The 27463-nt window shown below is 40.7% G+C and overlaps 1 protein-coding gene and 1 long non-coding RNA gene across 2 annotated transcripts; one reads left to right on the forward strand and one right to left on the reverse strand.

Moving 5' to 3' along the window:
• The first annotated feature begins 2660 nt into the window (after nt 1–2660).
• Nucleotides 2661–4779, forward strand: LOC127580151 (uncharacterized). Its single transcript, XR_007957784.1, has 3 exons — nt 2661–2768; nt 3369–3543; nt 4643–4779. It is a non-coding gene; the product is annotated as an uncharacterized LOC127580151 (long non-coding RNA).
• A 10419-nt stretch (nt 4780–15198) lies between these two features.
• Nucleotides 15199–26881, reverse strand: LOC127579948 (programmed cell death 1 ligand 2-like). The gene is made up of 7 exons (XM_052033024.1): nt 26192–26881; nt 25729–25813; nt 25318–25638; nt 24079–24363; nt 22090–22236; nt 20677–20721; nt 15199–16390 (listed from the first exon to the last, which is right to left on the reverse strand). Exons 2-7 carry the CDS (start codon nt 25790–25792, stop codon nt 16329–16331), a joined length of 924 nt encoding a protein of 307 aa, XP_051888984.1. The 5' UTR covers nt 25793–25813; nt 26192–26881; the 3' UTR covers nt 15199–16328.
• Between the last annotated feature and the right edge of the window lie 582 nt (nt 26882–27463).

Raw genomic sequence — 27463 nt, forward strand, 5'->3', positions numbered from 1 at the left:
GGAAATGACGGGATATAGACCATGTGCAGGAAAATATGCAGGTTAAATTGGCATCATTGTCAGCACGGACATCATGGGCTAAAGGGCCTGTTCCTGTGCTGTACTGTTCTATGTTGTATGTTCTATGGTGTCTTAATGTTTTGCAAACTTTGGGCAACCCATTGACTATGTCACCTATTTTTTTGTTTGCAGACACATTTGACAAGTCGACAATGTAGCAATGTGGTTAATAGTTAACTGCTACAAAACATGATGAGGAAAGAAGCCAGCTTTTACATGAGCACTAGTCTACTGTCACAACTTAGTGAACCAGACTACTGAATAAGCAGATAGGTATTAAGGGACATTTGACTTCTGTGGTCACAAAGGTAACTGAATTGATAAGAGGTGATCAACAAGAGCCGAATTGACAAGATGATAAGAGGCATAGATCGAGTGGACAGTCAGAGACTTTTTCCCAGGGTGACAATGGCTAACACGAGGTGACATAATTTTACGGTGATTGGAGGAATGTATAAGCAAGATGTCAGGGGTAAGGTTTTTTACACAGAGAGTGGTGGGTGCGTGGAATGCACTGCCTGCAGAGTTTGTGGGGGCAGATACATTAGGGACATTTAAAAGACTCTTAGATAGACACATGAATGATAGAAAAATGCGGGGCTATGTGGGAGGGAAGGGTTAGATAGATATTAGAACGGGATAAAATGTCAGAACAACATTGTGGCCCGAAGGGCCTGTACTCTGCTGTAATGTTCTATGTTCTATGTTCTCTGAATTTAGGACTAATAAAACAACCAAAGAGCAAATGAATCCTGTTTGTTCAACTCTTAGAGAAATAATTTTAGAATCAGGAAGTCTGGGGTCTGATGTGGAGGGTTGCGTAACTGGATGTAGATGATGGCCCGTAGCTGTCTTCAGCTTAAAGATCAGAAAAAAAGTTACATGGAGACAATGACCCTGTGACCCTTCCTGAGGTGAGAGTGATGTTTAGACCTTGGGGTGCAAGTCCATGACTCAGTGAAAGTGGCTACCTAGGTAGATAGGGTGGTTAAGAAGGCTTATGGAATGCTTGCATTCATTAATCCAGGTATTGTGTATAGGAGTCGGGAAGTTATGATGCATCTTTACAGAACTCTGGTTATGCCGCATTTTGAGTATTGCATGCAATTCTGGTCACCTCACTATAGGAAGGATGTTGAGGCTTTAAAGAGGGTGCAGAGGAGGTTTACTAGGATGTTGCCTGGATTAGAGGGCACGTGATATCAGTAGAGGCTGGACAAATTTGGGTTCTTTTCTCTTGAGCGGCGGAGGCTGAGGGGTGATCAGTTGGAAGTGTATACAATTATGAGGGGCATAGATAGGTTGGATAAGAAATATATTTTTCCCATTATTGAGCAATCCAATACCAAAGGGAATGCATTTAAGGTGAGAGGGAGTAGGTTCAGATCATTTTTGAGGGGTAGGTTTTTTACTGAGATTTACTGAGGTGGATGCCTGGAATGCATTGCTTGATAGGGTGGTGGAGGCAAATTCATTGGGGACTTTTAAGAGGGGCTTGGATGGGCACACAAATGAGAGGAATATGGAGCAATATGGGCATTCTGTAGGTAGGAAGGAATAGCTATGTCGGCACAACATTGTGGGCCGAAGGGCCTGTTCTGTGCTGCACTGTTCTATGTTCTACGTTAAAACAATCTGGCAATTTGACAGAGCAATTCCATATGGGGAAGAAACTGTGCCTTTACCTTTTTGATTGGCTTAATGGAGATATAAAGGCTCCAGCCATTCTGGAAGATCAAGAGAAAACGTACAAAGGAAGGAACATCGAGCACCTCGGCAGCGGCAACCGGGGAATAACTATTGCAAAAGTAAGGCCCTGAGTTCGGAACTCAGAGAACACTACAGCTCCTTGACTAAGCCAGACCATTTCATCTCTCGTGGTAGAATCCAAGTCCAGACCATGAGTTTTTTTTTGATTTAATGAAATGTAGCAAGCTCTAGCAGTGAGTTAATTGGGAAGTAATCAAGAGTGAAAAGGATTAATTGACCACCTGTATATTTTAAGTGATTTGTGTAATAATAAAGAATGAGTTGTACTAAACTTGAGTTTTTGTATTTCCTTGTCTACCATGTCAGTTGACATTCTATTGAGGTAAGAGAGTCAACAGTGGCTAATAATTACTGTGATATGGGAGAAGAGGGTTGAACTTCTATTTTGCTTCCAGCACTACCCTGGGGTTACTTGCAAAGCACAGGAAAAGGATTTAAAGAAAATACCACAAGCACTGTTTCACTTTTGTACATTATAATCTCTTCTGCAATTTTGAGAGTACCACTTTCAGTCACTGGTATACTATTTTCAATTCTGAGACCAAATTGCAGCAGCTCATTTCATTTTTAAACAACACAGCTTTCTCTACTCCCCCCTCCCCAAGCCACCCTCACACACACCCCAAACCTACGGCGAAGGTGCAGAGGAAGCTCCACTTGATAATGCTTCTGTAATAAAAACAGAAAATGCCACATCTGTGGGAAGAGAAACAGAGCTAATGTTGCAGGTCAAAAAGCCTTTGTCAGAACACTGCTGTAGCATTTAGAACACAACCTGTGGCCAACAGTTTCATTGTTAAACTGTTACTCTCTGAAAGTATAACTCAAGACAACAACAGGAAAGAAAACCGTGAACAGTCATTACTTTCCAAGGGAGGGGGTGTGAGTAAAGATTTCTCATCAAACAGAATGGAAAAAGTATAAACCAAGTAAAAAATGTAAGATTTAATGTGCCCAGGAGAACAACAAAGAATTTAATTTAAAATGGCATTAAAGGAGAAAGTGAGATGGGGTCTGTTGTTGGGCTCTATGCTTTGAGGCAGATGTACTTTTACTGTTTGATTAATCTGTTAACAGTTTATTGCATTGAATTTCTGTGTGTCTGTGTGTGTGTCTGTGTTGGCGTGTGTCTGTGTGGGGGTGGTTGTGTGTCTGTGTGTCTGTGTGTCTGTGTGTGTGGTGTGTGGGTGTGTGAGGCTATGTGTGTGGGTGTATGTGTCTGTGTGTCTGTGTCTGTGTGTGTGGTGTCTGGATGTCTCTGTGTGTGAGTGTGAGTGTGTGTGTGTGGGTGTGTGTGCGTGTCTTTGTGTGTGTGTCTGTGTATTGGTATGTGTGTCTGAGTGGTTTTGTGAGTGTGTGTGTGTGTGTGTGTGTGTGTGTGTGTGTGTGTGTGTGTGTGTGTGAGACCCCCTAGTCCTAGATTCTCCAGCAAGAGGAAAATGTTCCACAGTCTTTCCTGGCTGATAGAGTCAAAAACTTTGGGGAGGTTAAGAAAGTTCATGAATAACAGCTGGTACTGCTTTCTGTATTTCTCTTAGATTGTTGCATGGTGAAGATCATATCCACTGTACCTCTCGATATATGAATCCCTACTGCTCTTCAGTCATTGGGAGGATACAGTTGAGGACGATCCTGGCAAGGATGTTCCCCATTGCAGACAGCTAGATGACACTGCTGGAGTTGCCACAGTCAGACCTGTCTCATTTTTTGAAGGTGATCATGATGACAATATCTCGGTGGTTCCTTAATATATCATCCTCTTCCCAGATGTGGACAATGTGATTGTGGATTTATGACTGAAGCTCTTCATCACCAAGTTTTAGAACTTAAGGATAACTCAAGGGGAATGGTTGAAACTAATGTTAAGGAGAAATATCAGGAAGACCATCTAACATGAATGATCAATCAAAATTTAGAATAGGGAAACAAAAAAAACAGAATGTTGGAAGAACACAATGAGTCAAGCAGCATCTGTGGAGCAAAATGTGCATCAGTAGAATATGAGATGTTGTTCTTTAAATTTGCATTTGGCCTCTCCGCAGCAATGGAGAAGGTGGAGGGACAGATAGGTTGGTGTGTGAGTGGGAAGGAGAGTGAAAATGGCACGCAACCAGCTTTTGTCTTCAGAATAAGGAGTAAAGAGAGGAGATAAAAATCATGGGCTTAATTAATAAATGGTCAATCCAATATATGGTGGAGAGCATAGATGTTTAAATTCTGCATCAAATAGTTAAATAGCTTACTTTCATAGACTCACAGAGTCATACAGCTCAGAAACAGGCCCTTCAGCCCAACTAGGCCATGCCGACTAAGGTGCCCATCTAAGCTAGCCCCTTTTACCCACATTTGGCCCATATCCCTCAAAACTTTTCCTGTCCATGTAACTTTCCAAGTGTCCTTTAAATCTTGTTACTGTACCTGCCTCAACCACTACCTCTGGCAGCTCATTCCATATACGGACCATCGTCTGGGTGAAAAAGTTGCCCCTCAGGTTCCTATTAAGTCTCTCCCCTCTCACCTTCCTTGACTGTTAATTATCTCCTCAGTTGAGGGGCAATTAGAGATGGACAATAAATGCAGACATCGCAGACATCCTCATCTCATGATCAAGTAAGTAAAAAGAATTGCTCCACCTTGAGGATGTGTGGGCCTTAAGATGTACTTTAGAATATCTGTCGCCATCTTTTGATAAACTGTAATACTGCATTGGATTGGAAGGTCAGACTGCTGCTGACTTCTGTCAACTGTTCATTTTATGCAATTGCCTCAGAATACAGTAATTATAATTTGATTGATTTGCTATCTTCCTCAGCTGTCGGAACCAAATGCAGTAACTACCACCTTGTCCGGATCCTGAGATCGAGTGATAAACATGGACAACTGCAGATTTAACAAGAATTAAGTTGGAGAAGATTTCATGTATTATTGCTTTATTAAATCTGATATTTTACTTGAAAGATGTTCTTGTCAGTTTGTATCTCAAGCTGCACCTGAAGTGGGCTATAACAAACAGCAATCCCTGGGCTTTGCTTGTATATGTGAGCTACCATCCAGTGACATAAGTATAATGCTTTTGGATCATGTGATGTTCCAGGATGTATTCATTAGAGGATGATGAAAAAAAGATCGGACTCAGACTTTAGAGTTTTAAAATAAAATTAGCATTAAAATATACGGTTGCAAAGTGATTTTATTGCTGGCTCACAGCAAGGGACTGGGACTAATAAGCTAAGCATGCAAGCTTCAATTGCATCATCACTTTGAGAATTTAAATTCAGTTTTATAACAAGCTGAGATACCAAGCAGTAAAAATGATCATGAAGCCGACAGATGAATGTAAACAGCCAACTGGCCTCTTAGGGAACCTGCTATTCCCACCTGTCTGATCAAAAGGTTCCTCCATTCCCACAACATTGTGGTTGAATTTTAACTGCCCGTAACCAAGTGGTATCAAGCTGCTGCAAAGTGGCTTAAGAAAAAGACCCACCATTTTCTTTGCAAGAGCACTGAGTGATGGGAGGAAATGCCCATACCCCAAACTTGAACAAGAAACAGCAGGGCAAAATTCGACGGGTCCTGGAAATGGACAAATGGATTTTGATTTGGAATTATCCTGCACCCATTCATGTTAAGCAGATGGCATGGTATCTTCATGTTTACGATCCTGACTTCTGTGGCTATCTCTGCTCCCTCCTTACTGAATGGTTGTGCACACCAGCAGCAAGCCAGTGTTGAAGGGATTGCAGTGAGTCACAGCAGTTCCAACGTCTCACCACCAAGGATTGCAGTGGCACTGCCAAGGGGAGTGGGAGCAGCTCCGTCGAGCACCAGTCTGTTCTCCTTTCTCAGGATGTCCCCTCATGCCTGGGAGTCCACCTGTGTCCTTGCTGTTGCCTATCAGTCAGCCAGTCTAATCTGCTACTGTATCTGCTGAGTAGATGCAGTCTTGAAGCTTGGCCTTCCACGTCCACCAGAGTTCAAGATCATCCGAGGAGGCCTCCTCTACTGGGAGCCAACAGCCTTCCACAGATTTACTGCAGCCACTGGAGTATGGGAGCATTTGATCAGGGAGCATTGGAATGGGTTATAAATGTAAGTTTGTAACCAATATGGTGTGATTTCATTTAAACATTTAGTTTAGATGCTTTACTGCATATTGGCTTTTTTTTAAATTGGGGCCACGAGTATGATGTGATGATCAGTGAGAGGGAAGATAAAGACTGAGGGGCAGTGGTGAATGGGGAAAATAAGATTGTGAGCCATTGTAGTCCACTTGAATCAGTTCTTCATGGGGAGAAGGAAACTGTTGGGTCCACAACATTCCTTCCTTGGACATGTCTACCATGACTTCCCACAAAGATTCTCACTTGATCGCTGGTGTATAATGATGACAAGGTTAGGTGTAGTTGCAGTAAAACATCATTAATTCCGTGATCTGATGACTCAAGTACTTGAGAGTTCCTACAAAATGGTCCATGCAGTGAAATTAGAACTTGATATATACAGTAAAGACTTTGAGCATCAGATCAACCTTTTCAAAATGCCACAAGCTTTTCTGTATTCACTATTTCCACCAGTAGTGCATTCCAGACATAACCAATCACAGTGTGAAAAGAAGATTTTCCCCACGTCACCTTTGGTTCTTTGGCCAAACAGCTTCTATGCCCTCTGGTTCTTGACCTTCCAGCATTGGGAACACTCTATCAATTGCCTTCAGGATTTTAAACATCTTTCAGGTTGTGCCTCAATCTGTAGTGTTCTAAGGAGAACAACCCCAGCTTCCTCACATAACTAAAGCCCCTCATCCCTGGATACATAATTAATTCTCCTGCACACACTTAAATGCCTTCACTGCCTTCCTGAAGTGTGATGCTCAAAAATGGATACAGTACTCCAGTAATCTAGTTGTGGCTAAATGAGTATCTTATGAAGGTTCATTTGATTTCCCAGCTTCTGCATTTATTTATAAAGTGCAAGATCCCAAATGCTTTTTTAACCACTTCCCTGACTTACGCACACATTCCCCAAGATCCCTCTGTTCCTGTCCCTCTTTTAGAATTGTGCCTTTTAGTTTATATTACCTCTACCACTTCTTCTGACTAAAATATAACATCAAAACGTTCTCCATTATATTTCACTTGCCATATGTTTGCCCATTCCAACAGCCTGTCTCCATCCACTTGAAGTACATTAATACAGTTTGCAATTCACAGTTTCCAAGTTTTGTATCATCTGCTAATTTAGAAGTTACAGTACGTCCTGAACACCCAGGTCCAGGTCATTAATGTGCATTGAGAACAGCTGTGGTCATAGTACTACTAAACCCTGGCGATCACTGATACAGGCTTCCCCCCTAGTTTCCTGTTTCACAACTACTGTCTGTCTTCTGTCACTTGCCAATTTTTGTTCAAGCTGCAATCACCCCTTTTGTTTCATGGGCTTCAATGTTGATGACAAGCCTAATATACGGCACTTTATCAACACCTAGTGGAATACCCAGGGATCAGTTCTTGCCTCTCAATTGTTCTTCCCTGCAGGAGGGAAAAAAATGTAGTTATGTAAGGTAAAAAAATGTAAGGTAAAACTGTCATCGTTGTTTATTATGGTTTTTAACTGAAACACAATAGTGGAAGATAGAGCAATGTTACAATAATTCAAACAGTCTTGTTAAGAACACAATGTAGAAACTGAATCCATCGGTCCCTATTCCAAGTTAAAAAAAAACACATTGGACATGCTAAATCGAATTTTAGTTTCAGTGCACATTCATTCAAACCACCAAATGGCATTCAAAATCCCATACTTCTGAATTAGGATATCAACAGCCATCTTCTATTTTTTGAACTGTCTTTTACTTGAATCAATGAAAAACAATTTTGAGTGTAAGCTTATCATCTTACCAATATCTTAACAACTCATGCATTTTCTTTGATTTTTAGTTCTGAGCTAGTTTCATTTTTACAGAAGGTATCTACATCACAGCTGTTTTTTAAATGATAAACCATATTTCACTTCATCACCTCAAAGTCAGTTCTCCCCCATTTTGCTAACAATTATGTTATTAACCATTCTGAAACCTTTCAGCAACCTTTCTGCAGTGATGCACTGATTGCTTTTAACACACAATGCATATCAGTTGGATCAGTTCTGCAAATAGCCCTACAGTATCAGGCAAGTCTCTGTAAGTGTAGCACACATTCAAATGGTCATAAATGTGGAAATATATTTGTGGGAGGTGTTGTGGAGCTGTTGCAATATTAAAAAATCGTCCATTTCACAATTTTTCATAACATGATCCCTTTTTCGCTATTGACTCCCATGTTATAAGTGAAGATGCATTCCTACAGGAAGTTTTTCTCTCAACAGTGATGCCTCTGTGGGTGGGTGATCTATAGGCAATGAAGTTCTGATTGCACTGTAGACAAAAGAGGAAGGGTTGTTGTTTTACTTAACTAGAAATGAGTGGTACATTGTTTGATAAATTATAGTACAAGTATCAATAGAGTAAATTGCCTTGTCAGTCTCCAAAGCAAGTCTCTTAAGTGGCCTCCCGCTGTGAACCGGCAGCCTGTGATGGTTGTACAGGTATCAACTGAAGGGATTATCTTGTCATTTTTCAAAACAAATCCCTTAAGTGGCCTCCCATTGTGAGCTAGCAGCCTGCAATTGCCCTTGGTAAACTAGTTCAGTTCTCTGTATACATTTTGTGTTTATATATTATTTTTCACATAAATTCTGTAGGAGTGAATTTTTATTCCATATCTCAAAAATTCTGATGGTGAATTGTGAAATCCATCAGGTGCTATAATGTGGGGGTACACTGTACTTTTAGAGACCAGAAATGTGCCTCACTGATTTCCCCCTCAGAAACAAATCTGGGAGGTTTTTCAACTGGCCTCAATTGCAGCAATATGAAAGTAATGAAGATCCTCTAACAAACCATAGAAAAAACCTGCCATTCGAGGATTTATCATGAAAATTGCTTGTCTTAATTATAACATTATTGATATTAAATAAAACACTTCCATGACTAAGTCCTCTCTCATTTAAGACAATATTTACTCATGATTCAACTTACAAGTTCTCTCCACTCTTGTTCTTCCAAAAACATAGCAATTTTGAAAATGCATTCATAGGATCCAAGCATCAATAGCAAGGCTGGTGTTTATTCTCACTTCTAGTTGTTCATGAGAAGCTAGTGGTGAGCTACTTTTCCTGAACTGCTGAGTCCTTACAGTAAAAATGTTCTTACTGTACTGTCAAGTGGGAAATTGCAAATCTAGATCCAGCAATGAGGAAGGCAAGGCTATACATTTTCAAATCAAGACAGGATGTGACTTGAATGGGAAATTGAAAGGGCACCAGATCGTCATGCACCTGCTGCCCCTATCCATCTAGGTCACAGTGATTGCTCTCTTGGGAGGTGCCATTCAGATAACATTCAAGCCTTTTCTAAATTCAGAAAAGAAACCAGATCTGTAAGGCAATAGAACTGAGAACATCAAGGTCAGTCTTTGGGCTGTTTGATGTGCTGAAGTTGCCGAATTATTTCTTTGTTAATACCGCAGACTCACTCCTGTTATTAAACAATTACCAAATTTAAAATGAAATTTAGTTCACCACCTATTTCTACCCCAAACCACTCAATAATTGTTTGAACTTTAGATGCTTACTTTGAATGATTTGACCTCAGTAAATAAAGCCAGAGGACTGTGTATAGAAGTTTATATGTTTATGAGTGGCATAAATAAAGTAGACAGCCGGCATCCTTCTCCCTGGGTCAAAATGTCTAATACCAGAGGGCATGCATTTAAGGTAAGAGGGGGAAAGTTCAAAGGAGATGTGTGTGGCAAACCTTTTTTTTTATTATTTCAATTACCAATCTCTCTACATAGACACAGATAACACCTTCATAGAAGTACAAATCCATTGGCCTAAGTACCACTGTCATTAACTTTTAACAGCTCTGAATCTTTAAACCCATTTCCGTGTATTTTTCCTGATGAGCCTTAATACTCGAGTGAACACATTTCTCTGTTTGTTTCTCTAATATAACTGCGTGTTCAACTTTCACTGTTCTTCAGGTCATTGCTATCTCAGCCTGTCAGGCAGAGACCTGGCCTTCAATTCCCCAAAGGGAAGGTCATTTTTGTTCTTTGGTCTCCAGTCACCAGAACTGTGCCTGTAACGTTAGCATCGATTTAGTTTAGTAACTTTGAGTGAAGAGCAGGTACTTACCAGGCCCACAGGCAGATATACTCTTCTCTTCTTGGAATTAGTGCCATTGGATTTTTTTTCACACCCACTTGAAAGAGCAGATGGGGCTTCAGTCTGGTAACATATCTGAAAGACAGTGCTTCTGGTGTCTTCTCTCAGCACTGTGCTGGTGTGTTATTCTGGATTAGAATCATAGAGTCATAGAATTGTACAGCACTGAAGCAGGCCGTTTGACCCACCTCGTCCACGCCGACTGTGATGCCTATCTAAGCTAATCCCTTTTGCTTGCACTATGCCTTCCCAATCGAAGTACACATCTAAATGCCTTTTAAACATTGTAGCTGTATGTGCCTCTGCCACCTGCTCCAGCAGCTTGTTCCTTTACTGGTACATACCAGATGGAGTGCAACACCAGTGCAGGCAAATCTTCAGGTGCAAAATAGTGGTAACAATAAAGCACTGTTTTCCAGACACAGTCTCCCCAGACTGAGTACAATTTACCTGGGCTAATAATGTCCCCATATCACACAGCCAGTCACCAAATTTGCCTGACAGGTGAGGAGATCTACAGACAAGTTAACGACTACTGATGCAAAATAATGGAGGCCAACTATCCTGGTGAACCAAATTGCAGCTCAACCTGGGCACAATGCAGGAGTAGCTGTCGGAGGCTGTGTGCATTTCCTAACCTCACCATTTCCATCATCTTGCTATTTGCCTGGAAACAGAAAGGGAAGAGGAAACATGGGAAGTGGAGGGAGAGGCAAAGGGACTCAGCATGGGAGAGGGGTCAAATGAGCTGAGGCATAGTAGAAGGGATGAGAGTGGAGTGGAGAGGGGATTGGAGGAATGAGGAGCTGGAATTAGAGAAGTGAAAAGAGAATTGGAGTGGAGAGTGAAGGGATCAGAGGGGAAAGGAGAGGGTGTCAGCTGAGAATAAAGGAGGAATGTGGGGAGTGAAAAGGAAATTGATGAGAAGAGGACAGGAGATTAAAGGGGGGAGAGGATTTACAGGGAGTAGAAAGAGGATTAGAGTGGGGAGGGGAAAGTATTGGAGGGGAATGGAGTGTGGCTTAGATTGAGAAGAGAAGGGATTGTAGGAGAGTGAGGAGAGGCAGAGAGCAGGGATGAGAAAAGATTGAAGGGGAGAGATTGGGAGTTGAGGGCAAAGAGGAGAAGGGATCAGAGGATGGAGAATAAGGATCAGAGGGAGATAGAGAGGACACTGGAGCGTAGTAGAAAGAGGACTGTGTGGTGATATTTAGTTTGCCAGTTCTAGAGTCCTAAACGCAAGTCAAGTCCTTAAGTCTTATCTGTTATGTTATCTACTAGCCCCCTCACTTTAGCGGGGTTATACAATATTAACCTATATTTCAAAGATTAGTTTACATAACAACTTTAGTCTCCTTTCTGGAGGGCTTTAACATGAATACCCACCTACTCTGAGCAGTGGGCCTCCTCTCCCTACCAAGGAGGAGATACCTCCAGCAAATGAAACAAATTAAATAAAATTATTTTATTTTTAATGGAGCACATTTATTTTGAGGAATACATTCTAACTGAGATTATAACTTTACAAAGGATTTCCAGAACACAAACACAATCCTGATAAACCATTGAACAGAAGGGAAGTGAATTGTCACCACACATCCTGACAGACTCCAATGCAACTGAACCTGTGGTCACCATTGAGGATGTAAGATCAGATTTCCGGAGAGTGAACATAAGGAAAACATCTGACCCAGATGGTGTGCTGAGAGCTTGTGCTGATCAACTGGCAGAAGTATTTGTGGACATACTTAATCTCTCCCTGCTTCAATCTCTGGTTCCCGCCTGTCTTAAGAAGACCACTATCATCCCGGTAAAGCAAGGTAACATGCCTCAATGACTACTGACCAGTGGCTCTGACATCCACCATCATGAAATGCTTTGAGAGGCTGGTGGTGGCATGCATCAGCTCCAGCCTCCCAGACAATCTTGACCCACTGCAATTCGCCTATCGCCGAAACAGGTCTACAGCAGATGCCATCTCCCTGGCCCTACACTCAGCTCTGGAGCATCTGGACAGTAAAGACACTTACATTGGACTATTGCTTATTGACTACAGCTCTACCTTCAATACAATAATCCCAGCGTGTCATGGACACCAGCCTCCCCTCCTTGGACTCTGTCTTTTCCTCTTGCTGTCTTGGTGAAGCAGCCAGCATAATCAAAGACCCCACCCACCTGGGTCATTCTCTCTTCTCTCCTCTTCCATCAGCAAGAAGATACTGGAGCCTGAGGGCACGTGCCACCAGACTTAAGGACAGCTTCTACCCCACTGTGACAAGGCTATTGAACGATTCCCTTATACAATGAGATAGACTATGACCTCACGATCTACCTTGTTGTGAACTTGAACCTTATGACACTGCACTTTCTCTGTAGCTGTGACACTTTACTGTTATTGTTTTTACCTGCACTACATCAATACACTCTGTACTAACTCAATGTAACTGCACTGTGTAATGAATTGACCTGTACAATCGGTATGCAAAACAAATTTTTCACTGTACCTTGGTACAAGTGACAATAATAAACCAATAAACCAATACCATTACGAAACATACTGCTAGTTGCCAGTGAACAAGTCATCCGTCGCAGAATGAATGTTCTGGGAGGAGATCCTTCTTGCACCAAGACTGAGGAGTAAATGCTGTGTTTTCTCTTTAACTTCTACTAACTCTTAGTGCCTTCTAGTTTTATAGTTATTCTATAATTGTCTTAACTCATTATCTTGGTATGGCATTATCTGCATGTGAAAGTTTTGTAGCTGTTGCTGCGTCTTTGTAGTATTATTTTCCTTTATCTTGTCCAGAGTGATGGGTAAAGGTTGCCGATTAGAGGTTCACAGAGATTTCTCCTGTGCTAGGAAAGTGAGGTTAGCAATATTCTTACCAGAATAAGCATTTTCTTGGTTCTGTACAGTGAAGACCCATTACAATGCATTAATGCAGAGGAGGGTGTACAGAGACTCCAGGATAGGACAAGGGTTACAGTGGGGAGGATGTGCTCACAGCTCACACTCCCACCCTGTATTATGTTGTCAACAAAGAGAAATATTACAAATGGCTTTCTCATCCAAATCATTGTTATATACTGTGAATAGCTGAAGACCTATTCCCTGCAGTAGCTCACGAAACACTGCCTGCCGCTGTCTATTATTTATACAGAATGTTTGAATCCACTTCAATATTGTGAAATCATATCTGTTGTAATCATACGTATATCTGTGTTAAACATAAACTGCCAGCCTTACCTAACTTTAGGTTATATTACTGGGCAGTAAATATACGAAATCTTACTTTTGATTACATTACATTAAACATGAGGCTTCTCCAGTATGGGTTTCTTTGAAAGCTAACTGTGTTAAAAAATTTTCTATTATTTCTCTGCTTGGTCCTTCACTTCCTTTATCATTAAATAAACTAACTGATAATTTAGTAGTTAAACACACTTTGAGGATTTGGTTACAATTTAGAAAATATTTTGGCTTATCGAGATTTTCTTTGTCTCGTCCCATTTTTTCCAATTGTTTTTTTAAACCTTCTATGACTGATGTAGTTTTTAAAGAGTGGGACAAATCGGGTATTACTTGTTTTCAGGATCTGTTTGTTGGAGGAAAGCTTTCTTCATCTGAACAATTGTCAACCAAATATAGTTTACCAAAAACTCATTTTTTCTGATATTTACAAATAGAGATTTTCTTCTATCTCAATTACACTCTTTTCCTATGAGTCCTGATAAAAATTTGCTAGATGCAGTTTTTAATTTGAAGCCTTTTCATGATGGCTCAATATCTAATGTTTATGACTGGTTATTAGGAATGAGTAAGGTTCCATTAGATAAAATTAAAAATGCCTGGGAATAAGACTTGCAGATTTGAATTTCTGAGGAAATTTCAAATGAAAATTTTAAATTGGTTAAATCTTTGTCATTATGCGCCCATCACTCTCTCCTTCAATTTAAAGTGGTCCATAGAGCTCACTTGTCCAAAAACAAACTCCCCCGTTTTTATTCAGATATATCTCCTTACTGTGACAAATGCAATAATGGAGAGGCTTCTTTAATTCACGTATTTTGGACATGTCAGAGTCTAAAAAAAATTGGACAGAGGTGTTTCAAACTTTTTCTGTGCTTTTTAAAATAAATTTTAAACTTAATCCTTTGACTAATTATTTGGGATTGTCGGAGAAAAAGATATAACCTTGGAGGCTTCTGATCTACATATTCTGGCTTTTATTTCTCTTATAGCCAGGAGGGCTGTGTAGATTAAATGGAAGGAAGTCACTCTGCCTACTCATGCTCAATGGTTACAGGATGTTATGTCATACCTAAATTTAGAGAAGATCTGTTGTTCAATTCTTGAATCTAACTTAGACTTTCAAACCCTGTGGGGACTTTTTTTTTGAATTATTTTCAAAACCTGAAGTACAGATATTGGCTGATATGGTTATGTGTCAGGAGTTTTTCCTTGTCTTTTTTTACCAAACAGCTTTGGTCTTGATAGTGGGTTTAGTTTTTTTTATATAATAAAATTATTCCAATTTTTTCATTATTAACTAACTATCACATGTGAGTACTAATATAGAGTATTGTGATCTCAAGTATGATTTAACACAATGTATTCAGTAGTATTTTTATCCTCTTTTTGATTCATGTACTCTGTATTTACTTTGTGAAATTAATAAAAATATTGTAAAAAGAAAGAAACAAACTGCTAAAAAATGTTGACTTAATGAACTCTGCAACCTACCTGGTGTGTTGCCAGATTTTTTAGAAATGACACCACTCTTCTGTAATAAAATCTATCATCAGAGAAGTAATCAACAGGCAATGGAATACAATGGTTTAATGGTTGTGTGACTGGGCTAGTAATCCAAAAGACTGGATTATTAATCTGGAGTCACCGAATATAAATCCCACTGTGGATATTTGAGAATTGAATTCTGTTGATTAAATAATTACCAATTTAAGGCATGGGTCCTCACTTAAATGGAAGGCATGTGAATGGGCTGAAAATCCCTGGGCTGGGACTGGTGGAAGATCATGTGGTTCAACCAGCTGACAAAGTAATCACATAACAGAAAGAAGTCAAAGGTGGTACAAGACTATTTATTTCCTGATCTAGAACAGTAACAATGCTACACACTCCACAAAACAATTCAAAAATAAATTTTCCATAGCTTGTCACCTCTTCTGGCAATAAAACAAGCAAAAGAAACACAACCAGGCCCATTCTAACATGACAGTCTGTGGTAAAACCTCACTTTGCATAAACATGACCACAATTTACTTTGTTTGAATCAGATAGTCACTTCAACTGAACAGTAGATCCTTGTAAAATTATTGGAGGCACTCATTGTATTTTAAGATTGCCATCACCAAATTCTGAGTATTAGGGCTTGATTGTGAAACCTCACATTGTTAAATAGCCAGCTCACATTCATTGGTATGGCTCACACACAGTAGTGTAGGTTGGCAAGTCAGAGATGGTTCAACTCCTGTTAAATTATCAAAGTATTTTCAGGATGAAAGAAACATTATGAATTTTAGAAAATCACTGGAATATTAGTACATGTATAACAGATCACTCAAACTTTATAAGTGGGCTATCTACATACAACCAGATTAAAGTAGAAATTCAATAATATTTTATAGAATTTAGATATCCCATTCCTTAAAAACAAAGATCACTGGTCAAATTATATTCTATGACAATATTGCACATGTATTCACCCGCATCTGGCTCAAAAGACAATGTACAAAAACAATTTAATGCACATGAATGTTAAAAACTGTGGATATAATATTTACATAATTCTGAAAATAGAGGCAATGCTCTCTGCTATTTTTGCACTGAAGCTGACTACAAACCACATTTCCTTTTCACTTCATGAGAAGTACAGTCCAGCAGAAAATTGTTTCCTTCTTTTCAGCCAACAGGAAGCAAACTTTCGAAGTTCAACTGAGTTTAAGAATTTCTTCTCTTTTCACAGTTTTATGGTGGTGTCACACACGGATTTACTTAGCATTTCAGGGGTTAAACAGTTTTGTTCCTTGGGACTCACTGATTTCTCTGGTGTCCAGTCTTTTGTGATTTATCAAAGTGGTAATAATCAATGTAATATTGTTAACTTCAGACAAGAATAATGGTGAAGAGTTCAACAGTGCCAGAGTTAAATCCAGATCTGCATTTTGCCCAAGAACTAAATTAGAAGAGCAGAATTCTTGTTTTCAGTTTATTGCAGGGGAAGGTCATGGTGCTTTTTACAATCTCTGTGGCAAATGTTCAGTTTCACAGCTGCAAATAGAAAAGCAAACATATGAAATATCACATCACAAAATGGTTCATTGGTGTGAGATTGAAATTAGCAGGGCAATCTTCCAAATCGGAATGAGGAATTATTCAAGCTGCTAAAGAAGAGCAAATAAATTATGAAAATAGTGACGTGTGTTTAAAATAAGCCTAATGTTTGAAATCAAACACACTATAGAACCATAGAACACTACAGCACAGAAAACAGGCCATTTGGCCCTTCTAACTGTGCTGAAACTTTATTCCACTAGTCCCATTGACCTGCACCCAGTCCATAACCCTCCAGACCTCTCCTGTCCATGTATCTATCCAATTTATTCTTAAAACTTGAGAGGGAGCCCACATTTACTACATCAGATGGCAGCTTGTTTCACACTCCCACCACTGAAGAATTTCCCCCTAAATCTTCCCCCTTTCACCCTAAAGCCATGTCCTCTTGTACTTATCTCTCCTAATCTAGGTGGAAAGAGCCTACTTGCATTTACTGTCTATACCCCTCAATTTTGTAAATTTCTATCAAATCTCCCCTCATTCTTCTGAATAAAGTCCAAACCTGTTCAATCTTTCCCTGTAACTCAACTCCTGAAGACCCAGCAACATTCTAGTAAATCTTCTCTGCACTCTCAATCTTACTGATATCCTTCCTATAGTTGGGTGACCAGAACTGCACACAATACTCCAAATTTGGCCTCACCAATGACTTATACAACCTCACCATAACATCCCAACTCATATACTCAATACTTTGATTTATGAATGCCAGGATGCCAAAAGCCTTTTTAACAACCCTGTCTACCTGTGACACCACTTTCAGGGAATTAAGTATCTGAACTCCCAGATCCCTTTGTTCCTCCACACTCCTCAGTGCCCAACCATTTACTGCTTATGTCCTACCTTGATTTGTCCTTCCAAAATGCAGCACCTCACACTTATCTGCATTAAATTCCATCTGCCATTTTCTGGCCCATTTTTCCCAGTTGGTCCAGATCCCTCTGCAAGCTTTGAAAGCCTTCCTCGCTGTCCACAACACCTCCAATCTTAGTGTCATCAGCAAACTTGCTGATCCAATTTACCACATTATCATCTCGATCATTGATATAGACAACAAACAACAATGGCCCCATCACAGATCCAAGGCACACCACCAGTCACAAGACTCCAGTCTGAAAAACAATCATCCATTATCACTGTCTTCTCCCCCACAGCCAATTTCAAATCAAGTTCACAACCTTTCCATGGATACCTAGTGTCTGAACCTTCTGAACTAACCTTCCATGTGAGACCTTGTCCAAGGCCTTACTAAAGTCCATGTAGACAACATCCACAGCTTTTCCTTCACCTACTTTCTTGGTAACCTCCTCGAAAAACTCCACAAGATTTGTTAAACACCATCTACCACACACAAAACCATGCTGACTATCCTTAATCAGCCCTTGGCTGTCCAAATACTTGTATATCCAATCTCTCAGAACACCTTCCAATAATTTACCTACTACTGATGTCAGGCTCACCAGCCTGTAATTACCTGGTTTACTTTTGGAGCCTTTTTTAAGCAGAACAACATGAGCTACCATCCAGTCCTCCAGCACCACACCTGTGGCTAAGGACATTTTAAGTATATCTGCCAGGGACCCTGCAATTTCTGCACTAGTCTCTCTCAAGGTCACAGGAAATATCATGTCAGACCCAGGGGATTTATGTACTTTTATTTGCTGTAAGGCAGCAAGCACCTCCTCTTCTTTAATCTCTACATGTTCCATGACCCTACTGCTTGTTTCCCTTCCTTCCATATCCACGATGCCAGTTTCCTGAGTAAATACTGATGCAAAAAACCGTTTAAGATCTCCCCCATCTCCTGCAGCTCCACACATAGCTGGCCACTCTGATGTTCTTGGGGACCAATTTTGTCCCTTACTATCCTTTTACTCTTAATATACTTGTAGAAACCCTTTGGGTTTACCTTCACATTATCTGCCAGAGCAACCTCATGTCTTCTTTTTGCCCTCCTGATTTCCTTCTTCAGTATTTTCTATACTCTTCAAGTACCTCATTTGTTCTTAGTTGCCTATACCTGCTTATACACCTCTTTTTCTTAACCAGATCTCCAATATCCCTTGAAAACCAAGATGTTCCCTATGCCTGTTAACTTTGCCTTTAATCCTGGCAGGAACATGCAAACTCTGCACTCTCAAAATTTCACCTTTGAAGGCCTTCCACTTACTGAACACATCCTTGCCAGAAAACAACTTATCCCAATGCACTCTTCCTAGATCCTCTTATTTCCACAAAATTGGCCTTTCTCCAATTTAGAACCTCAACTCGAGGACCAGACCTATCCTTATCCATAATTAACTTGAACCTAATGACATTATGGTCATTGAACCCAAAGTGTTTACCTACACATTTGTCACCTGACCTGTCTGGTTCCCTAATAGGAGATCAAGTATTGCATTTTCTCTTGTTGGCACCTCTATGTATTGATTTAGAAAACTTTCCTGAACACATGTGACAAACTCCAAGCCATCCAGCCCTTTCACAGTGTGGGAGTCCCAGTCAGTATGTGGAAAGTTAAGATCCCCTACTATTACAACTTTGTTTCTTACAATCTGTCTGCTTTCTCTCTACAGATTTACTCCTCCAATTCTCTGACTATTGGGCAGTCTATAATACAAACTTATAGTATGGTCACACCTTTCCCCTTCCTCAGCTCCACCCATATGGCTTCTGTAGATGAGCCCTCAGGGCTGTCCTGTCTATGCACAGCTATGATATTCTCCCTGACTAGTAACACCATTCCTCCCCCTTTCATCCCTCCCCCTCTATCACATCTGAAACAACAGAACCCCAGAACATTAAACTGCCAGTCCTGCCCCTTCTGCAACCAAGTCTCACTGATAGCAATAATGTCATAATCCCAGGTGCCAATCCACACCCTAAACTCATCTAGTTTACCTACAATACTCCTTGCATTGAAATAGACACACTTGAGAACATTTTGATCACATACAAACCTTTGATTTTTGTTTATACCTGCAGTCCCCACATGACCTTTTTCCTCCTCTACCTCACTATCTGCTCTAACACTCTGGTTCCCCTCCCTCTGCAAATCTAGTTTAAACACCCTGGAGCAGCACCAGCAAACCTACCCGCAAGTAGGTTAGTCCCCCTCCAGTTCAGATGTAAACCATCCCATCAGAACAGGTCCCACCTTCCCTGGAAGGAAGCCTAATTGTCCAAAAACAATTCTTCCCTCCTGCACCATCTCCTTAGCCACATATTTAGCTGCATGATCCTCCCATTTCTAGCCTCACTCACACGTGGCATAGGTAGCAATCCTGAGATTGCAACCTTGGAGGTCCTGTCCTTCAACTTTGCACCTAACTCTTTATAATACCTCCTCCTCCCTATCCATATCATTGGTCCCTACATGGACCACGACATCTGGCTGCTCACCCTCCCTCCTGAGAATACCGAGAAATCGATCTGAGATATCACAGACCCTAGCACCAGGGAGGCAACTGACCATCTGGGATTCTCGATCTCTTCCACAGAGCCTCCTACCTCACCCCTAACTATCGAATCCTCTATCACTACTGGTGCCCTCTTTCCTTTCTGAGCTGAGGGTCCAGTCTCAGTGTCAGAGATGCAACCACTACAACTTGTCCCTGGTAGGTCGTCCCCACCAGCAGTATCCAAAACAGTATACTTATTGTTGATGGGAACGTCTACAGGGGCACTCTGTCTATACCCCTTCCCTCTCTTGACATTCACCCAGCTACCTACCCCTTTTAGGATTGACTATCTCCCTGAAACTCCTGTCTATTTCTGCCTCACCTCACAAATGATCTAAAGTTCATCCAGCTCCAGTCCCCTAACTCGGTTTGTCAGGAGCTGCAGCTGGATGCACCTTTTGCAGGTGTAGTTATCAGGGACGAGTGTGCCATCCCTGACTTCCCACTTACTGCATACAGAGCACTTAATTGCCCTAACTGCTGCCTTCATTACCTACTCCTACATTAATTAACTTAATTAAAGGAACTTACCCAGCCTTACCTCTCTGGGAGCAAGCTCACCGAAGCCTCTCAAGCCAAATCCTCAAAGCTCTACTCCTACCCTGGGCCACTCCTCATTAGCCACTCCTTTTCAGTTACCCCTCCTTATATTTGTTCCTGCCAATTATCTCAAGTACTCACTCCCTCTAATCAACTACTCAACACTCTGCTTAACCCTTCGGTTGCCCTCCACTTATTAAGCTTTTTAAATACACTCACCGTTCTTGAGAGGGACCTGCTGCTCAAATGGTTCCCGGGCTGATTCTGTAAAAAAAATACAGTACCATTAAGTCTTCAGATTCTGTTTAGATCCTTTGAACTAAGAACAAAAGAAGAAAACAAATAATTTGTTATTTATGTTACATTAATTTGAAGTAAGTTAATATTTCTTGATGTAAAAAAGAAGTTCATTTTCCTTATGGTTCTTAAATTCCGAATCATGCATATTTAGGTAGTGATAATAACTATAGTAATAAAGAATTCTTACATTTTCTGTAACATTCAGGTAATTCCAACAATAAAATGTTTTTTTTTAACAAATGGGATTCAAAATAGTTGCAATTTTGAGACTGGGATCATTCTACATATAATATTTTGCTCCTACTCAATAGGAGGTGACTGTAATATGAAAATTATGTTACCCATTTACTGGTTCAAAAGGTCTCAACTAATAGTCCAGGTGAAATTAAATCAGATCCTCGCCACACAATGTGGGAAGTTCAATCCAGTTTCATAAATAATGCCTGCTGGCAGTAACTGTAACCATAAAGATTTAATCACCTTTAGACCACTGTGGTAAAAAACAGCTTGCTCATTCATGTCCTTTAGACAAGAAAAAACACTGTCCTTACCTGGTCTAGCTTTTATTTGACAACATTCCTCCAGCGCTCTCTCAACTAGCAAGTCACTCACTCAGTTAACTACTAAAGAGACCTATAAACACTTAGTCAAGGCAATAAATGTCAACTCTGCCAGCAGCATATTTCACACAGAAATTATGCTTTTAAAAGCTTCTGTTATTTTTAGAGAATACTTCATTTCTTCTCCAGCATCATTTGTTTTTCCCATCACTAACTGACAATACTTGGTCCATTGTATATGATGGTGGTTTGATGACTGCAGAAGGTACACAAGAGCTTTCTAAGGTGGCTCACCTGGTGAGTCTTTAAGTGAAAGTGTGAGTATGGTGAAGAACTTCCCACATTGTGAGGCTAGGATTTGAATTAATTTCATCTGGACTTTTGAATTGGTAAATTGGTGCCATAATTTACTGTGGTTTATGTCGGTACTTTATCGACCCATCCCTTTCCAGGTGTGTGCACAGGACTTCAAATCTGCTAGGTTTTGGAAGGCAAACACACACAGACATACACTTGTTGAATGATTATGGAGTGTGTAATGTCCGTGCTTACCCTTTCCTTGAACACAGCCTTACCAACAACTTTGACCTACCACCTGAAGGTCATTACATTTTGGCAATCATAGAAGTTTGAAATATTTCACAGGTTACCAAATCATGTATTATATTAATAAATGGTTATCCATGGGCATTTTAATACCAAAGATTAAGACCTTCTATAACAAAGATTCAGAAGTTTTACTTGGAATCAGACATTTGCTCAAATGTTGTACCTGAATGGCACCTTCTCCAGACTTGCAAAAGAGCTAGGATGAGTATTCCAGCTAAAAGACCTCCAACAACGACATAGACCGCTGTGAGAACTTTTTTCTTCTTTTCTGCACTACGTTGATCATGGTTCGATTTATTCACATCTGGAACTAAAAATTGGCAGAAAAAAACTGTAAATTTCAGCATCAGTCCTTCAGAAGAATGGTGGTGTCATACTCCTGCAATTATTAAATTAATATCAGACATGTTGGCCTTCAAACAAAACTATGATGAATAGGATTGCAACAATTTAAAAGGAATCCCACAACCATCCCAGGACAAATAGTCATAGGAATTAAATATCGCCTTTGGAACACTAAACCATAAGAAGTAGAAGGAGGAGTGGGACAATCAAAACATTATACCTTCTCTGCCATTCGATGAGATCATAGCTTTTATCTCAGCTCTATTTTCCTACACTATCTCCGTATCTCTAAATAGCCAAACTTCTATCGATCTCTGACATGGACAAACTCAGTGACACAGCTTCTGCAGCCTTCATGGGTAGACTGATCAATCCCTGGTGAAAAACCTTCCTCTCATCTCAGTGGTGAAAGGCCAATCCCGAATTTTGAAACTGACCCCAGGTCCAGACACTCCAACCAGGGAATGTCAACCAACATCTGTCCAGAGAATGCCTGTGATAATTTTATACATTTCAATGAGATCACCACTCATTCTTCTAAATTTAAGGAGGCATAGGTCGACATCACTGTCCGAGAAATTAACCTGGTGACCCATTGCTCCAGTCTCTCTATTGCAAATATATTGCACCTTGAGAAGGCAGACAGGATTCCAAATGTAGTCTCAGCAGGGCCCTATGTAATTGGAGCAAGACGTCTCGCTTCTTGAACTCAAATCGTCATGCAATTAAAAACTAATAAATCATTTGGTTTTTTACTCATTGCATTACATGGATGTTAACTTTCAGTGATTTGTGTCAAAGGATGCCTACGTTCCTCTGAAGACCAACAGCTTTCAATCTCTCACCATTTAAAAAATGTTTTTTTTCTACCAAAGGGGCCTTAAAGTTTTTCTCATTATATTCCATCTGCGATGTCCTTGTCTGCATCCTCCTCCACTGCTAGGGTGAGGCTAAACCTAAACTAGAGGAACAGTACCTCATATTCTGCTTGGGTCGTTTACAACCCGATGGCAAGAGCACTGAGTTCTCCAAGTTCCAGTAACTGCTCCCCTCCGTCCCTTTTCTTTCTCCTTGCTCTTCCCACATTCACCCCAGCACCTCCCATCACCCCATTTCCTTCCCCTTCTCCACCCTTTCCATTTGCCCATCACTGGTCCACAGACTCCTCCCACTGGTTCCCCTGCCCCACCAGTCCCATCTGCCCTCTGCATCTCCCTCCCTTGATTCCATGCTTCGCTCTCCTCTCCTATCAGGTTCCATCATCTTCAGCCCCTTATTACCTCCCAGCTTCTGGTGCTCTTCCCACTCTTCCCTCCCCCATCTGCCCATCACCCCTCCTCACCTGGACCACCTATCGCCTGCCAGCTCTTGCTCCACCCCTTCCCTCCACCCCTTTCTACTGGCTACCTCCCTGCTATCTTTCAGTCCAGATGAAGGGTCTCAACCCGAAATGTCAACTGTCCATTTCCCTCCATAGACACTGCCTGACCCATTATGTTCCTCCAGCCTTTTCTGTGTTGCTCCAAATAGCTAACACTGATTCCTGCAACCCCCCACTTGTCATGGCCTCCCAGCCTGAAAATGACCAGTTTATTCATATTCTGTTTTTTTTTGTCCATTACCCAATCCTCAGACCATCTTATAACATGTGCTCAAATTGGTGTCATACTTTCCTTCTGTCACACTCAATCAAAGGTCCTCTGGAAGTTCATATTCACCAGGTTTGCAGGATTGAGAACAATAAATACAGTAGTAATTATTTAAACAATCATTTTCCCAATCATGAAAAAGAAGATTATGAACATACCTGAGAAATATTCCTTCACTTCATATTTATTCTCTTCCTCATTCCACACGGCGCAAGTACAGTTAAGCATCTGGCTATTTTCTGATTTTGTGATTGTAAGTATGCTGGTGATATTGACCAGACCTTGGGAGGTTTTCTCATGGTAGGTTTTTGACTCAGATGCAAGCTTCCTTTCTCCATTGACAATCCAGTGAATCTGAGCAGGAGGATATCCAGTCGTTTCACAACTGACCACCATTTCCTTATTTGTCAAATTAAATTCCAATTTTGGCAAACTGTATGGAGCTAAAAAGATTACATCTTGTTATTTAATAATATTGATTGGATCTTTCATTATCCCAAAATTTGCCCTTCCTGCCATGTTGTTCCAGCATGGTCCCTGTGTATGATCTCCCTCTAGGAGTCCAGCGCTTAGCACTTGAGATTAGTCCGGTGCAGCACAAGGGCTATCCCAGCACAGGTAGCCTCCAGGACTCACAGAACAGCTGTGACAACCCTCGAGACCCTGCACCCTGCCTCAGAGGTTTTCATTTTCACAAACATTCAGCAACATACAAATAAAGTTTAAAAAGTTTATATTTTTGCATCTAAAAGCTGAACCTCACCTCCACACAAAGGAAACCATAACCACTTGCCTTTCTCCCAAGGAGACAATTTCTCCCATTCATTTGAATGGGCACTGCCATGCTTACACCAGCTTTAAGTTGACATAAGCTCTGAGGACAGATTTCCCATCAGAGAGCTGGGGGACCTGCAAAAGGTTATGCTGTGCAATTGGATTCCAAGAGGACACTACTAGTGCAGCACTGGGGCAGCCACTCCATGTGGGAGATGGGTGGAAGATGCCACTACTAATGAAGGGGAGACCTGGGCAAGTCTCAGCATTAGTGCCAAAGTATCTTTGCCAACATACGTTGATGCAGGTCATCCACTCATTTGTTCAGTCATCTGCCATCAGAGGAAATTTTCTATGTACCAGGTACCTGATGAGCTTGCTGATATAATGGGCTTGGCTGCAATGGCAGGGATATGTTTTGGGTCATTCTGAAGATGTGATACCTGCCACATAAATGCAGAGTCATTCTTCATTTTTGCAGATAAGATTCTCAATACAGTGTTCATTCACCTTACTCACAAATCAAGGTGTATTAGGGGAGTAAAACTGCAATTTACTGTCTGCTAGAATTAACCGGTTTTCAAAATGAAAAAAAATAGCAGGGTAAGTACACTGTTACTCACCTTTAACCACTGAATTGATCACAGCTTGCGCATGTCCAAGATTGGTTTTCACAGTGTAAGTATAGTTCCCACTATCGGAAAGTTGTGTATTTTGGATTACCAGCGATATATTTTGTGGATCTTGAGAAAGTAATTTAATTCGACTCTGAGCTTCACTGCCGCGTTTACGTGTGTCAAAGGTAAAAAGAGGAGTAAAGTCTTTGTCTTTACGCAGTTCAATTGTAAATCTGCTTTCCTTTGCTGTTTTCAGGCTGCATGGCAGTACAGTGTCCCCATTAAATATTCCTGTCACTGACTCCTCGCACTTCAACTCCACGAACTCTGTGAAACAGGAACTTTCATCAACTTCTGTTCCTAAGTTAACAATCAGTGTTGAACGAGCTATTTACTGACATGCATTTCAGTACTTACCTTGTGCAGAGTGTAAACTTGCAAACAGACTGAAATACAAATATACTTGTGGTTTTAAATCCATTTCCAGAATTCAGTTCACCTGCTGATTTAAGCACAGTATACAAAAAATACTTGAAAAATTCAGAAATCCAACGAAACACCATGTTACTTTGTATGTGCATCAGAAGCTAGGTTTTGTCAGGAATTGTGTGGAACTGTACACAAAACAGTAAATCACATCAACTACATTGGATTGCTAGAAAATTTTGACCAATTAGAAAACCTCGTTTAAGTAACCTTCTAGTTTTCTCTGCGTTTAGCAGTCTCTTCGTGACTCTAGACAGCTGCATTTGCTGCCTGAATCCAAAGTGTAAATACAAACACAGGGGATCTGTGGAGCTTAAGCGAAGGAATCGATCCGTCTGAGAAAGCTTCCGGAGTCTGCAACCAGGTGTGAAAGAAAACGCGGAGGCAAATTTACCTGCGGGTCTGCGCCGTCCGCCTCCCGACAGCTGAATTAATTCAGCAAAGTGGCGACTTCTGTCTCCTGCACTTTCAACTTTCTGACTTTCTGTTTCAATGTGAATGGTCTAAAGCAGTAGTGGCGAAAGCGAGTTTCAGTTCGAAAACCAGACGCTGACGATTTATTCCTGACATGGAACTTTCTCAGTCGCCCTGCTGTTAAATTTGCAGGTAACCCGAAGCCTGTTCTCCAACAGCTCGCAGCAAGTGAAGAATGGAAATGAAGGTTAATGGGACTGCTGTTCACCGCGCCAGAGAAACGAAACCAATTTGGGAAATACCCGGGCTCTGGAGATTTCGAAATCCCTCCCGTTTCTTGTAACAAATACACTGTCCCCAGCGTCGCTGAATTTATTCCTCTCTTCGAGCATTTATTCCGGGGACATTGTCTAAAGACCATTTCTTTTCCAAATTTTATTTAAGTTTTCTTCCACAGTCGGGCTTGTTAAATTGTCGACGTCAACGAATACAGTGGATTTACATCTCAAACTTTTGCATATACGACAAGCGCAAAAGTTTCACTTCCACGTTCAGGATTTGATATTGGAGTGCGCTGCAGATCTGAACTGCTAATGGCAGGGTTACAGTATGTATATATTTGTGGTTTGAAGTGAGCCCGGAGCTGTAGCCCAGCGCCAGCAAACATAAAGGGGAGACCTGGTGGAAGAATCTTCGGAAACTCAATGTTTTTGTTTTTATTTTAAGTTACAAGGACAGAAACAGGTGGTCAATGTCCATAGTCAAAAAGCATGGTTTACAGCAATATTTTGGATGTGAACAGATAGTTCAATTTAGTTATACATTCACACATCTGAACTGACAAGACTAACTTTGAAAATTCCAACACCTTGGTCAAGACAAGGTCAACTGCACCATGTTACCTCTCACTGTAGTTTGCTCCTCCCCAACAACATGTAGCAGGGGGTGTCAAGAGGAGTTCTGACCCTTCCAAAATGCTGACATGAATGAATGTTTCTGTGCCCTAACATTAACAATACACAAGAATGTCCCTCCCAAAATCCACCAATACAAATATTGGACACGTCCTTGGTTAATGAGTACAGTAAATAAAGCAAAACAATGGCTTATCCTGTTACCAAATATTAGTAAATAAAGTAAGAGGAAGCTATGTCTGAACTCAAACTGCAAGGAAAAACAGAAATCCAGTTGACTGGGAGAGCTAGAAAAAGCAGTAATGGGATACAGAATGAGTCATTAAAGTTGAAAAGGG

This window comes from Pristis pectinata, chromosome 18, assembly GCF_009764475.1.
Source record: "Pristis pectinata isolate sPriPec2 chromosome 18, sPriPec2.1.pri, whole genome shotgun sequence".
Taxonomy (NCBI): Eukaryota; Metazoa; Chordata; class Chondrichthyes; order Rhinopristiformes; family Pristidae; genus Pristis; species Pristis pectinata.